The sequence below is a fragment of the Sinocyclocheilus grahami genome, unplaced genomic scaffold, assembly GCF_001515645.1.
Source record: "Sinocyclocheilus grahami isolate Dianchi unplaced genomic scaffold, SAMN03320097.WGS_v1.1 scaffold50.1, whole genome shotgun sequence".
Classification (NCBI taxonomy): Eukaryota; Metazoa; Chordata; class Actinopteri; order Cypriniformes; family Cyprinidae; genus Sinocyclocheilus; species Sinocyclocheilus grahami.
The window spans coordinates 745,646-761,642 of record NW_015505229.1 but is presented as its reverse complement, the minus strand read 5'-3'; the positions used below and the strand labels follow the sequence as shown (position 1 = coordinate 761,642).

General features: G+C 37.7%; 1 protein-coding gene across 1 annotated transcript in view; it reads left to right on the top strand.

Moving 5' to 3' along the window:
• The first annotated feature begins 5,982 nt into the window (after window positions 1-5,982).
• Window positions 5,983-15,997, top strand: part of clstn2a (calsyntenin 2a) — a 219,121-nt gene continuing 209,106 nt past the window's right edge. The window contains exon 1 of the mRNA XM_016269210.1: window positions 5,983-6,207. Coding sequence (XP_016124696.1) covers window positions 6,135-6,207 — 73 coding nt within the window. The 5' untranslated portion in view covers window positions 5,983-6,134. The remainder of the gene's footprint in view (window positions 6,208-15,997) is intronic.

The window sequence follows — 15,997 nt, the reverse complement described above, 5'->3', positions numbered from 1 at the left end:
AGAAGAGATCAGAACATTTAATAAGAGAACGTTGATTCCACACTGTATTAAATCATAATGACCACCCTCGATCGCTTTAACTGTACCTTTAATGACAATTCGTTCAAAGTCAAATGATATGAGCGGTCGGCCCTTTATCTGATGGAACACGTCTTGAAATTTAAATTCAAATTATCCCTTTAAAGACCTAATATGAAGTGAATTATATTCATGTGAAACTGCGATTCTGTACATCGCAGACTCTAATGAGGCGCAAAAGACATTGCTAATGGCTCTATTGAAACAGTTACGTTAGGCTATACATAGGCTATAGATATATATCGTCAACCTTCTCTTTTTCCTTTCTTAGTGCTTCATGCATTATGTATTATTAACATAAATATCTAACCTGCGGGAGAGAGAAAAAGCTTTTTCTAATCACCCTTCAAGGAGACTTTCTGTTGCCCTTCAAAAAGCCACTTTGCACAAAACTACCCTAATTATAGCTACTAAAGGGGAAATGGGCTGTAAAGATCCATACTCTGAGCCTGCTCTGGCTAATGTGACTAATGTTGTGCCACACTAATGGAGTCATATTCTTTGTATTACATCACACAGAGGTGATGAGCACAGCGATATTGTGCTCTTTTGCGTTATAGTCTTGTAGTAGCCTGCATCCCTAGAAATCAGACAACATACCTGCCTTATGAACCGAATATGTTTGTCTGTGACAGTGTCATCTATTCACTTTGAGTCTGCATTTTTGCATCATGTATGCCTACAAGTAAAGTGTTTACATTAAAATATGATAATAACCCCTTAGGCCTATAAGATGGTTCTTTAAAGTTTTTTTTTTTTTTTTTTTACATTTAGTTACAGTTCTAACTTCCTGGAGCACAATCATTCAACTAGACTCTCAACACACTCTCACGTTAATTATTTCTTTTAAAAAATGTCTTTTATACGTTTTATAGACATTGTAACTGGTTTCATATCAATTATGTTTTTTTCTCTTTTAATTTTAACAGGACATGTACTGTAAGTGTGATCAGCTCTGTTCTGCTGAGGATACAGAAAAACTGGATTTATGATAAATATGGTTAGAGTTTTCAATTATTACTGTGGTTTCTGCACAAACATTCCAACTCATAAGCCGTGCCAGGATTCTTTAGGCTTTTTTCTTGTAACATTGTGAAGTGCTCAAATACTGTCCATTAACAATGGCTACTTTTGGCCTTCATAAACATAATTGCTTTTGCATAAACGAATGAATGAGACACAATAGGCTATAACTCTCAACCAGACACTGAATCCATTATTATGGTGTAACTGCAAATCAGTTACATAATAAACACATGATAAATACATCATAGAGGTTTGTGAAAATATTTGACTGGAACTTGATTTTATAATATCTGTTTCTATGTTTTGTTTTACTTGTTTATGTATTTATTCATGTCCAGTGTCAATTTTCATTTTTGAATGTATTCAGTTGTCACTGTTATTTTTTCCCCTACAAATTCAAATGACAATAAAAATAAACGTATGGCACAGTATGGGGGACACAACCCTAATATAGCATTCAAGATTATAAAACCATGCAATATTAATAATTACAGTTACAATAATAATATGTTTAAAAAATGAATATTAATGAAAATAAACTGTAATTAAAATTGTAAAAATATTTGACTGGAACTTGATTTTATAATATCTGTTTCTATGTTTTGTTTTACTTGTTTATGTATTTATTCATGTCCAGTGTCAATTTTCATTTTTGAATGTATTCAGTTGTCACTGTTATTTTTCCCCCTACAAATTCAAATGACAATAAAAATAAACGTATGGCACAGTATGGGGGACACAACCCTAATATAGCATTCAAGATGATAAAACCATGCAATATTAATAATTACAGTTACAATAATAATATGTTTAAAAAATGAATATTAATGAAAATAAACTGTAATTAAAAAGGTATGGTTCTTTTTGCTTTCATTAGAAGCCAAAGAACCCTAATCGGGTATTGTTTAGCAACATTCTTTTTAAGAGTGTAAGACTGCCATTTAAAGTAGAATGTCTATATTCTATTACTGACGCATTTTTTATTTTATTTTTGCAAGGTGATCCCAAGTAGTTTCTAGGCAGTAATTAAACGCAAATGACTCTAGGGTGACCCCTCTTGGGAGGCAGGTAGTACTGTCACAGATACTGAGAACTCTCCAAGGTGCTGAAAAGATTGACTCCATGAGCAAATGATGGATTCAGAGTCTAACCGAGGCAGTGAAAAACACATAAAGCAAATAAAAAATTTAATATCTGTGGATGATGCATCACCTCCGTGGTGGATCTTAAAAGAGTGATTCCTGCAAAAGAGGAGTTCAGACTTCATTTGGACAGATTGCTCTCATAAGATTTTAAATAGAATTGGAATTAATTATTTAGAGAGCTCCATAATAGCAAAAGACACAGCTAAGACATATTACAGCGATGTCTGTAGAATATTACAAGACTGGAGAGAGATGTGGGTGATAAGACACAAAAATTGAATAGCATTATTGAAAACAGGTATTAACCTTTGTGTCAAGTGACAAGAAATGTTGATGTAAATTTATGTGCATATATTTATATTTTTATACAACGATTAGTTTCAGTTTTTGCATCTGATTAGTCAAGCAGCATGCGACTGCACTGTGATTTTTCACTATAACTACCTTGTCTGTTGTGTTTGTGTTTTCCAGGTCAGTGTTGTCATTGTTAATTGTTAATTGTTAACTAAACTTAAATTAAAATAAAAATAGATGAAAAAAATGTAAAAGCCAAAACAAAAATAGGAAATGTTGCCTTGGCAATCAACTGAAAATAAATAAAAAACCTGAACAGGTTTAAGCTAAAGTACGAAAGTTATTAAAACTAAAACAAAAAGGTCAAATTTAAATAAAAAAAATAATAAAATAAAGAAAGAAGATAATGGAAATAAAAAAAGCACATAAAACATGAAAATATACAAATAAAAGCTTTTTCAAAATATCAATAAATACTATCATAGCATATAAATAATACTAAAATGACCAAGCTCTGTCTAAGTGATGCGAATTTTTCAGTGATCCTTACTGCAGTTACATCGTTACGCCAGAAGGCGACAAGCGATTGTCTTTGTGAGTGAATCATTGACTCAGTCAGTCAACCGATTCATTCAAAAACACTGATTCATTTAGCAACGAAATGCAGGGATGAGTCATACGATCATTTCTCCAACAGATTCGTTCATTCGTTCGCACATTCAGGAAGGAAACACATTTGTTTGAAGAGAAACGCGTTCAAAGTAACTGGCAATATTGTGTCTTCTGTAAGTAATCCAATATTAACTTTGTATTTTGAAATGCTGTGTGTGTAGGCTATATCATATATGCATATAATGATCAACATTACATATTTAGAAAAAGTAAAACTCTTTGCATGTTTGGTAGTACTAAACATACCCAGGCAAATAATAAGAATGAGAATTAAGAAACCTTATCAGTTAATCACATTTAGCTCATTGAAAAAGTTCAAGTTTTACCTTATAACTGTCTCCAATTTAGTAAAGACATAAGTTATTAATGGCATAATCTCCATGGCTGGTGCTAGCCTTATTGCTTTAAAAGCAAAGCTTTGAACAGAAGAGTACACAAAGTGGCCATACAGTGTTGTTGCTTCTGTTGATGCATTAAGATCCTGCTAGTGGAGTAATTAAAGATCGCAATCCGAAAAGGTGGATTTCTGCAAAACCTCAGCAAGACTGTATACATCATCTATAATACACTGGCAGCTAACCTGCTTCAGGCATCCGCACGAGCAGGTTCCTCTCACAGAGAGCTCAGCTCTTCCCTCTCATGTCTGCTCTGCGTTGGATGTTTAGACTTGCAGATGCATTGATAAAAGAGTGAAGAAGCTTTCACCTAGAGCAAATTTACTCAACAGAATGCATCCCCTGAAATGCAACAAGCCAAACGATTGGAATGAATGAGCGCAAATGGGTTTTCCAATCTATCAGCTGTGCAGGTAAATTAGGTTTCAGGAAGACTGGGGAAATAATATGGCATTTTAAACCACCTCATTTTTTTCAAGCAACTAAAACGATTATCAGAAATTCCCCCGGGCTTCTGTGAAATTGACATTTAACTAAGAAAAAATAGGAAATAAAATGAGCAAAAGAATGGGTGGTGGGTTAGAATTTTAAATAGATTTCAGAAAGTTTTCTTTCTCCATTTTGATGAAACTGCATCTTAAAGACTGACTTTTAAAGGCATTTATAATTTACCTCCTGCTAAATGATTGCATTGCCATATTTACATAATGCAGTCTATAACAGATCTTAATCAATGCATAATTACGTTTTCTGCATTCCCTATATCGTACACTTTTTACATACATTTTAAAAGTTTTAAAACTTTGTCTACAGGAATTTGTTATTTACAGTGTTTTGATATCTTGAATTGAACCTATGTGGTGCTCTCAAGAGAGTAGCTGGAAATGAGAAGACCTTCAGTTTATGGCTGAACACTCATTAAAAGCTTTCCTAGTCAACCTGGGCACATGGGAAGTCCACAGTCCACACACACTTTTTTTTTTTTTTTTTACCTCAGCTGACAAATCTCACTTCACCTGAGGGGAAATCATAGGGCATGAGCCGCCATCAGTAATGAAAATGTTTGATCTTCAGAATACACTCTGCATGTGAAATGGCAGTTTTTACAGGAAAGTGAGGATTTAGTACACATGTGGTTAATGCATGGGAGGAAACTGAGAGGTAATTTTCAGGGACAACCATGAAAAAAAGGAAATTAATATGGATTGAAAATGGTCTTACTGAAAATGGATTACCGCAGCTCAAAAAACTGCATTTCAAATAAGTGTGACTTTTCAAAACGCAACATAATCATAAGGAATTCAGTTAAATTCCAAGCGTGAACAAACAGCGTGAGAATTTTACAACTTTGGTTTGCAGCCTTTGATGTCCAGTAAGCTGTTGTCTGTCTGTAAGTTACACCAAAATAATAGAAACACTTCAGTTAGCTTGTGTATGTTCCTAAAAATACTGATAACCACCATAATTACACAGGTGGTAAAACACAAAACACCATTGCGGAAATACAGGACACTAAAATAATGCAATAAATACCGATTAAACAAAAAATAATAAATCTTAAAACACTATTGCCTAATAAAATAATAAAAAAACAATATAAAATGAAAATGTGACAGAGGGACTGGGAGAAAAAGTTTTTACCAATTATAATATGACTCATATATTTCTCATATATTGCAAAAAACTAATTTTCACTGTATATGATAAGGTAACTTACGGTTAACCAGTTACATTTTTTTAATAACATATAAAAATAAGTGTATTTGCATCACCAATACTTATAAAAAGCGTCACAAAGTGGTGAATAACATTTTTGAATGAATTTTTTTTTACTGTGTTTGAAAGTTTTGTACATTATAGGATTTACAGCTGCTTTAGAACATTCTGTCATAATTTTATCATAGGCAATGAAATGCAAACATGATTATATGAACCATAAAGAAAAATTCCCAGCACTGCTGTTTTTGTTATTGTTATTAATTTTTAATGTGCCCAGAAGGCACAGAACAGCAGCTGCCCACCTTTGGAGAAGTCTTGTCACTGGATTAAGATAATGACAATATCAATAATTAATGAGAAGGATGTTTGGACAAAATCATACTCTGTATTTATTCTAGGCTTCCAAAGTCTGAGAAAATAAAAAGAAAGAAACAGTTTAAAAACGACCAGTAACACAAATGTAAATCAATTCCTAATATCACATTCAAAACATGAAAATATCAAATAAAACCTCTACCAGAATAGCATTTAGAAAGGGCGTAAATAAATGCTTATCATAGGTGAAGATTAATTGCTCGGGGAGTGACGTTGCAGCCCGATCCTGGGGGTTTAACTCGCGCAACGCGCAGACACACAGACCGCGTAACCCCGTGCGCTCGGACCGCGTCTCGCGCTGCTGGGAGTTCACTAGCGAGACTTCAGTTCACCGTCGTTCAAGGACAGATAAAGCCAGAGAGTGGTGTTTGTTCAGATTAACAGAGGAAGAATTAGGTCATCGCGTTCTGGTCGAAGTGTTGGGCTCATCATGAAGATGTGCGTGATAACAGCGATGCTTTTCCTGGTGCTCTCCGGGCAGTGCGGCATCCTGGCTGGGAAAGGTAAGGCAGATCGGACAACTTGGAATGTCACCGCATGAGAAGAAACGCCTGGAGCGGTCTGTCACTTAGATCAGTGTCTCGGATCATATGTTATCAATTACTATCAGTTTGCAGAATTCACAGCGTCAGTGACAGTCTGAGAGTGTCTTAAATCAGGTTGGCAACGCGACGTATGTCCTTACGTAGTACAAGTTTGCCTTTCTTTCCCCGTTTTCTTAACGATGAATCTTTATTTGGGACACTTCAACGAGATCAACAGCATCTTTCGAACTATTTTGAATGTTTGCATTAATATATGAACAATAAAGACTGCGAATCATGTATTTACGGTTTCTCAGCATGAGCCGTAATATAGCTATTTTCCTTCATCAATATTTCATTGACCTTTAAGGCGCATTTCTATTGATCTTATCTGTTCTCTTCAATGATGACTGCTTGGTGTGTAAGACTTCAAAAGCATAAAGCATTAGATGTTCCATTGCTCCCATGGAAAAAAAGCTGTTAATGTATTTTGGGAGCACAAACATTGAGATAAGAGTGAGTGATCTAATTGTGTCTCGGGCAGTGATGAATATGGAGCAGCTCAGTTATTTGTTAGTGCACAAGTGGAATGTTTTAGATGATATGTGATAAATTACAGTCAGATTGGATCATGCAGACTGGCAATGAAAGGCAGAGAGTGTCATTTCAGGTTGGCAATGAATCTTCCCTTATCGAGTACACATTCATCCATTAAGAGCTGATAGCTTGTTTTTGTTTTTCCAGCTTTCTTTTATTTGTTCCATCAGTATGAGTTTAACATGCATGATGACCCTACTTTTAGGACACCTAAATGAATGAAAGTGTCTGCTGAGCAAGGCGATGAGTGTTGCATCTATTTAAGAAGTGATTCTGATATAAATCTGGATGTTTTTGTTGCAATAAGAATAATCTTCCTAGATTTCTTGAAATTGTGTATGGTAATTCTAAAGAACCTGCTTGAATGTTTTTATAATATACGGAGTATTGAGATGGCAGGTGCTTTAGTGGCCCAAGAAGAGATTTTGTAAAGGCATATTTCTCTTTGGTTGATAAGGTATTCTGGCTGGTTGCTAGGGTGTGTCTATGAAGTTTCTAGGGTATTTCAGAATGTTTTCTTGCTGGTCTGAGTCTCCCTCAGGTTTCTCTGACATTTTGATATGGATGTATGAACCCTCTGACTCCTTTTCAATTTAAGTCTAAGGGATTTTTTTTGCTGTTTTGTCACCAGGCAGGCATACATAGTGCATCCAATCTTTAATAAAAGTCATAGATCCCTTGTCCTCAAAAAGCTATCATTCACGACTTTAGCACAAACAGTAGCAGAGTGAGTTATGTGTTGTAGTTCTGGATGAATAAAAATAATAGTGATGCTTTGCTAAATCACTAACCTATAACAGAGCCTGTGATTTTTCCAAGCACAAGTCTCAATATAGCCATTTCCCTTCATCAGTATTTCATTGACCTTTATGGTACATTTCTAGTGATCTATCTGCTTGATTAGTTTAATGTAATGTAGCTGCATTTCTTATTAATCTTTTCCATAAGGCTCAATGAGGTGTTCAATGGCTGCATAGTCCTTAACACTTCTAGAGCATAAAGCAGGATTTTCTGTCGTTCCCATGGAAAAAGCTGCTAATGTGTTTGTAGGAACACAAACATTGAGATAAGAGATTTAATTGTGTCTCTGGGGCAGTGATGAATATAGAACAGTTCAATTATTCGTCAGCGCACAAGTGGAATATCTGTCAGTAGGCCTACCTGCGTGCCCTGATTTACTTTCCTTAGAAGTAACTCCTTGCTTGAGATTGGGCTCTTTCAGTGTAACAGATTGGCGAATCAGGGAATCGGAACCTTTGAATATTTGCATATCAATTTTCTGGATTCTAGCGCTCCATAAAATTGAACGCAAAGGAAAAACGAGTTGAAAATTAAACTCCTTTATGCATGAAGAGCTGCGCAAGGTGAGTATGGCATTCGAAGAGCAGGAATATAATAGAAATATGAGGCAGAATGACAAATATAAACCAAACATTAAATCTAAGCCGTCCACATTATGACTCAACTCTTTCATAGGTATGATATGACATTTGAAAACCTTCCAGACCTTGTGATATGTCTGGCAGATTGCCTTCAAAACTCTGCTGCTCCAAAAAAGAGGGATTTCATCAAAATTACATCAGAATGATATTGTAGCATTGAATTCGCTAGCAGTCTGGCTTATCTCTGAGTGCAAAACAGTTTAGTTTAGACTTAATCACATCACCATATGTGTCATACAATGTCAGTGTCAGTACATCACAGAATGAGTTGAATTACACTATTCATGTAATGTGAATCTCAATCTGCACACAAGGTTGCTTGTACTGTCTTTACTTGTATGTTTGCGTATTCACAGTATACATTTTGTCAGTACGTGTGTGTTTGTCAACCAAAGCAACGACCTTGGCATAGTTAGTGCGCTGCCCTACCAGATGGATTTCGTAACGTGTAGAGCTTGACCGTTGACTCAGAGTCTTAGAGAGAAAAAGAGATTCAGAGTTTAGCTTCAGCATGCTGGAGTACACAAGAAAAGGATAAAGCAGAAAGACAGCAGTGACAAATAAGGGTAGGTCTGTAAAAGCAGGCTGAGATTTATGCTGGCCTTTTCAGAGAAGGCACAGCGTTATCCCAGAGCTAAATAAATTGGGTTGCTGATCTGGAATAGATGCATAACTTAGGATTTCGTGCTGTGACCTAAGAACATCAAGCTTGGGGGAAAGCAAAGGCATTCTCTTTTTTTTTTGCATCGCTGCTGTTGTTAGGGGAGCAAAGCGGAACATTGAAAACGCGTCACTAAGTGGACCACAGCTGTTAGATCTGTCTTAGTCTTTTATTTCACGAGATTCAGCTTTCTTTTTGTCTTTTTTTGTCTCGATGTGGCTTCTCAAGGAGCGTGCCAATCTTCAAGCCAGAATGCCATGCAAATGCTTAACTTAATTTAAACGTTAATTACCCAGCATTCATCATTAGCGTCATTGTGATGAGCAGCAGGGAGGGATGAGGGAAAAAGAAAGGGACGAGACAACAGGAAAGAGCTGCATTTGGAGGTAAGATGGGCCCTGTCAGTGTCTCTCTCTCGCCAGCTGGTCAGATGGCACCAGTCTCTCCCAGGGGTCAGCTCTGGCCAATCTGCACAGGAATAACACTGGATGCTCTTCCACACGCACACACAGCACAGCTGTAGTTCTGCTCGGATGTATTTCTGAATCATGAAGTTCAGAACAAGTATGCACACATTAGTAACCCCCTAAAATAAGATTTTGTCATCATTTATTAATCCTAATAACATATGCAACATATGTCTTCCTTCTGTGGAACACTATAGTAGATTTTTAGAAAAATTTAAATTTGTGTCGATGTTTAGGACAAAAACGGCTTTAGTATTTTCTTTTGTGTTCCACAGAAGACAGAAATTCAAACAGGTTTGGAACATCAGAGTAAATGATGACAGAACTGTGAACTATCCCTTTAACTTATACATGCAAAGTCATAGTTATAAATGCACGCTCTCGCCCACAAATAGAGTGTATTTTCTCTTCTCAGTGCGGCTGATTGCTTGGTGTTATGAGCCTGGTGCTGGTGGAGCTTTGGGACCCTGCTCATATTTGCTGACCGTCTGCGAGAAGTGGGCTAGTCCCTGAGATTCAGTCTCAATTAAATTGCTCCAGCTCCAGAGAGAGAGGGATTCTAGGACGTTGTCCTCCAGCTTTCCTTCTAATTGCCTGCGCTGGGTGCCGGCGAGCTGACAACTGGCTATTGGCTGAACCGGGAGCACATGGTGATTGGGTACGAGCATGTGTAGGCGTATGCATGGCCGTATGTTACCGAGCGATGGATCGTGACTGTTCCCTTGTATGATGCATGTCTTTCTTTAGAAGTGAATGCCAGTGAATGGATGTAATCACTGTGTTTACAATGGCACACTACAAGATGGATTACTTCCAGTAGACCGCAAGACAGAACCCGCCTCTCTGGGCGAGCGATTGAATGTAGCGTAGTCTGAAAGCATCGTGTTGGAATCCTGTCCTTCGTCTTTCCAAACATTCTCAGCCAGTGTTTTGAAAACCCAGAGAAGTCTCTGGAACATCCATGCCACGCTATTATTAAAAAAGACTTATTGTGTAGGCCTTGCAGCACTGTCACTCACTGACCTCGGGCTTTGTGCTGCACTGAACTCGCTGTGCTGAAAAGAAGCTAACTACATGGAAGCAGCAAACATAACTCATTCCTGTCCTCCTTTAGGTACACCTTACCATAGCATGTTTTTAAGGGCATATATCCCCAGTATATGTTGCTCTAACCTTTTGCCGCTGTAGGGCAAGTCCATACTCCATGTTTCATTGAAGTGGACTCTAAACCTTGTCTCAGCCAGCTTGCCATTTGTACAACTTGGAGTAAAGTCATTGTCTGATGACCTGCGACGATTGGATCACGCCGCAAGCTGCTGGCAGCTCCCTCGGCATCTTGGAAAGAAGCAGCATACATCTCATCTTTCCGGCTTGATCTGTGGAAATACTCTGTCTGACCTTCTGTGGTGACAGGACGGCCGAAAGAGAGAGCCAATCAGCGGCTTTAATAGAACTCTGAGCCGGGTACAGCACACTGCCAAGACTCCACTGCAAAGGTCTAGATCAGCAAGGCCATGCTTATATGAGTCTTGGAGAATCTGGCCTGATACTTGCAGCAGACATGTTTATGGCATGCTTCTTCATATTTTTTATGCCATTGTGTTTATAGGGAACAAGCATTGATTGGAAACAGAATTAGGCAGCTCTGTCCTGCAGAGTTTAGCACCAGTCCTAATCAATCACACCTGTCTGTAATTCTAAAAGGTTTTGGTTAGATTATTCAGATGTGTTTGATTAGGGTTGGAGTAAAACTCTGGGGACAGTGGAACTTGGGGGACAAAGTTGTCCACCTCTGCCCTACAACTAATTTATTGCATGGCTCTTCAACTATTTAGTTTATCTCTAACCCTAAGAAAACCTCCCCAAACTAGAAAATCATGTCTTAAGAATTACTTACAAATTACAGAAAATTGTTAAATTGAGATTAGTACTGAAGTCTACAGGACGTTGGCCATCCAAGACTGGATTTGAAGAGCCCTGATCTATTGTATCTGTTCGTTTTCTTATTCATTTAGGTGGGAATCTCAGGCAGGCGTATTAATCGTACATCAAGAAATAATGATAGTTGGTGGTCCTAAATAGGCCCTTAACAAACACTACTACTAGGGTTGGGTACCGAAACCCGGTACCAATATGGCACCGGTACCTATTTAACCAGTATGTACTAGAACCGAATTGGAAAGCAGATTACGGTGCCTCATTTCGGTGCCATGCCTGAGCGATCGATTGAAATATTTCCTCCGGTTCTCCGAAACGGACGTAAGAAGCATCATCACTGGCACCGCACGTGAAAAATAATTTCCACACTGAGTCGGAAAGCTCTAATAATACAAATCCAACACATCTTTGTAGTAACAAGAGTGTCCATGTTGTTTTCACATTCCGACTTAAAAGCACAACTCAGGAAATGAGAGCATCCGAGGAGCGCGTGAATGCAGTGATTACTTTCTCTGATGGCAGCAGGTAGCCTTCCGTTAACTAAGCTAAACATGCTTAAATTAAAATGCCTGAAGCGAAACCTCCCTTGTATTTACATTTCTAAACCTGTTGTCCAACAAAAGAAAACATTATAACCTTTTTACTCCACAACACCAGTCAAATGCTTCCTTTTGTGATCTGATGAGGCTTCTTGTCACAGAATGAGGCAGAAAATATATTCCATATGCTACTTTAAAAAGAATACATCGATTAGCAATAGATTATAAATTAGGGTGACCATACGTCCTCTTTTGCCCGGACATGTCCTCTTTTTGGACCTACAAAAATGCGTCCGGCCGAGATTTCTTAATTGCTCAAAATGTCCGGGATTCGGCTGTTTTCTTAATCTCGCTCCCGCTGAATCTCTGACCATTGCCTCCAAAAACATTCTAATATTGTATATAATTTTGGTGCATCAGGGAGCCGTTCTAAGTATGCGGTGCATTTTAAATATTTTTGAATGAGCGTTTGCGCTGTTTACTTTCACTTTCGACTTCGCGATCACACGCACTCTGTGTAAAGGGAGCACATCTTACAAGATCAGATTTTTGTCAATGAGTTCAGGATCTGTTGAGCAGCAAATACTCCAGCATGGTCTTGTCCGTCATCTCTCCTGATTCTCGATCTGTGATCAGTCAAAGCTGACTCCGGTAGCTCTTGTTGGATGCAGGGTTGCCAAGTCCGCGCTTTTCCCACAGAATTTGGCTACTTTTAAACTGTTGCCATGGGTTGATTTTCCCAAGTGGGTTAAAGGTTTGAAATATTGCATAAATTACATTTGACTGAAATGCTTGTATTGAAACATTTTGCATTCTACCTATGATAATACTTTCATGGACTTCTACATTAACTGTTCCCTCCTGGTGGAATGACCTGCCCAACTCAATCCAAGCTGCTGAGTCCTTAATATTTTCAAGAAACAGCTGAAAACACATCCTCTTTCATCTTCATTTGACCCTCTAACTCTAGCACTCTCTATTCTAATGCTACTTCTAATTTTATCTGCTTGTTTGTTTTAATAAAAAAAACTTGATCCTCTAACATTTCCACTCTGTATTCTATTTCTATTCTAACTACTTGTTTTATTTTTAAAGAAAAAAAGAGCTTCTAACACTAGCATTCTCTATTCTTTAATAAATATCGGTTCAGGCACCGTTTAGGCACCAGAACTGTTTTAAAAGTATCGATTTGGCAAAAAACCCAAACGATAACCTTAACTACTACCAGTTTAATAGTTTCTTTTTTCATAATCTTTTCTTTTATTCATAATTTTTCAACTATCTTGTCTGGGAAAAAAAATCTATTTTTTTTCTTCTGATGATTGGCTGCCTTGGAATGTAATTGTTTTTCTTTTCACTGCTACTACTTTTGTCCAATTCTTATAAAAATTGGCTCAGATGATTGTTGGACTGGGCTGCACAAAAAATATTTAACAGCTTTTAGATTTTTGCTACTATTACAGAAAGGCAACCTACCAAACTGAATGTGACTTTTAGCTTGCTAACCAGTATTTTTCTCTGACATTCTCAGTAGCATGTGGAGTGGAGATTTCAAATGTAAGGTCAAGCCCCATAAAACAACTTATAAACCATTTTCTTTTAAATTTGAAGTACAAATACATCATATTGCCTCTGTAGTTCCTTGTCTGAACCTTTACACAATGTCTACATAACTATTTAAACATGTGGCCCCCTATGCATGGTATGCAGTTATATTATTTAGCTGCTATTGCTAAACTTGGAACAATTTTGAGAGGTTTCCTTGGAACTGCAGCTCTCCACTTTTCCCCCAAAGCATTTTCTTAAGAAGTTATGTCACTGTTTGCGTGGTTAGGCTGCAGTGGAGAATATGGCTAAATTTGATGCTTTTACAGATACTGCTTTTTTGTTTCTTCCAGCTGTCAGTGGAAGAAAAACAGCCATTTCTACAGACTTATTCTTACGTAACTCGCGGGCATTTGATCCCCTCCGCTCGTCTGGGTAGGATCGAACACGTGCCGATCTGATACCAGCAGAGCCTATTTTAATTGAGCGATTGGTAGATATTCTTGTAACGCGCTGAGGGAATGCAAGACGCAGGTGCTGCCCTTTGTGTTGTTTGGATGCTCTGAGAAGGCTTGGAGTTTTATCTTTGGCTCATAAATGAGTTAGGAGGATGTTAATGTTCCACGGGTGCAGGAGACACCCAGGCTGTCAAACTGCAGGTGTTTGTTTTAGATAGGAGCAGCTGCGGTTCCAGCCCCTCCTTCCTCCCAGGTGGAAAAGCGCAGCATCGGGGCACACGGCTCCTGATCTTTTCTCTCACTTGCGCAAACACACACGTGGTGACTGTTGGGACTCAAACAGAGATAATGTGAATTCACTTTGCTAGGTAGTTTTAATTACAGCCAGGATCTGCACACATCAGCATAAAATATTAATACAGGTGCGACGTCTCTCTGTGTTTTAGTAGATGAGATCTTTGTGTTCAAAATAAGAGAAAGTCAGTATAATCTAAGAGGATTGTATATGTTTAAAGGGGTAAATCTATGGAATAATTGTGATAAGGAATTAAAATTGTAATTCACTCTGCAAATTCAAGAAAATGTATAAAAATAAGGTGATAAATAATTATATGACTCAGTATCAATAATTGTGAATGTATTGTTAAAATACTGAAGTAATAGTTGTAATGTGTATTTTTGTTAGGTTGTTTTGAATTATGTATGTACATTTGGGGTAATGTTTATGTAACCTGTTTATCTTGTATTTCTTAGTGAAAAGTGTCGCTCATCAGTTAATTATGTATAAAGGGTAGGCATAATAAGCAAGGCTTCAGCCTACGCCTTTTTTGGTAATTGTTTATTTATTTATTTTGTGAAAAGTTGTCTGTGAGGACCGAAATAAAATTATTGATTGATTGATTGATGAATGTGACTCTGTTTGAGTTGTTGGCTCTAGGAGAGAGTGAGAGAGAGAGAGTGTGCACACTGGCACAAAGAGAGATGAAAAAGTGACAGCCACTATCCGTCTGAGTGTTTTCATACATCTTGTCATATGACTGTGCTGACGGAAGCTGAAATCAATAGTGCATGTCACAGGCTTCTCACCACCGCTGCAGGAATGAAAATGCTACAAAGGCACAAGCAGAGAGCGAATGGGTGTTTTTGGGGTGTATTTGTAGGTTGTATACGATACGTCTCTTTCGTCAGTGCTTGATTTCCTGTGGAGTCGGGGGCTGGCTGTGAGCTGTCCCACTTCAGTGGCGGACGGTGCCGCCGTGCGAGAACAGAGGAAGTGCAAGCTTGTCCTCATGAAAGCAGTAGTTAATTTTCATGGTGCGTCCTGCAGTCAATGGCATTAGCTTTCCTTCTCGCCTGCAGTGATACACTTGATTCGCTTAAAGTATGTCCGTTAAAATATGGGCTCTTTCGTAAGATAGAAGAAAAAAGTGGAAGATAGGGATGGAGAAGATTAAAAGGAAAAAACTGGGAAGATTCTCAGCATCCGAGTCGAAAATGGTGATATCAGTCGCCTGGCCTCAGAACTTCCACTAACAACCTCACCATCATGCTCTTTGTTCTTTTTGTGTGTTTGGTTTGATGTTATGTATTTTACGGCAGGTTTTGTAGGAGTAACAAAGGGATTTGTAGAAAGATCTCAGACAGGGTTCAAAATGAACATGCACCAAGTGCCAAATGCAAGTAAAATTGACCTGTAAATGCCTTATTTGAGTTACTGTTCAGCTGGATGGTTGATTTTAGTAATTGAATAATCCTTTTGATTTAATTTGCAATGTGAGAATGTTTGTCTTATCTGTCATCAATGTGAGCAAATCAAGAGACCGTCTTTACAGTCTGCTAAAGAACGGCTGTCATTGGTTGGCTGTTTTCTAATCAGTTTTACCTCATTGTAATTCAATCAAAAATCAAAATCAAAATAGTTTTTGTGCGACCGTGGTATTTTACTGATGACGAGACAAGAGACTGGCTAGTATATGATAACGTGAGTGTTAAATGACTTGTGCTGTTTGATGCAAATAGGCAAGGGAGAAATGGCTACAGTGAATGGCTTCAATGGCTTCCTTTGTCATGGGGATGGAAATATATATATATATATATATATATATATATATATATATATATA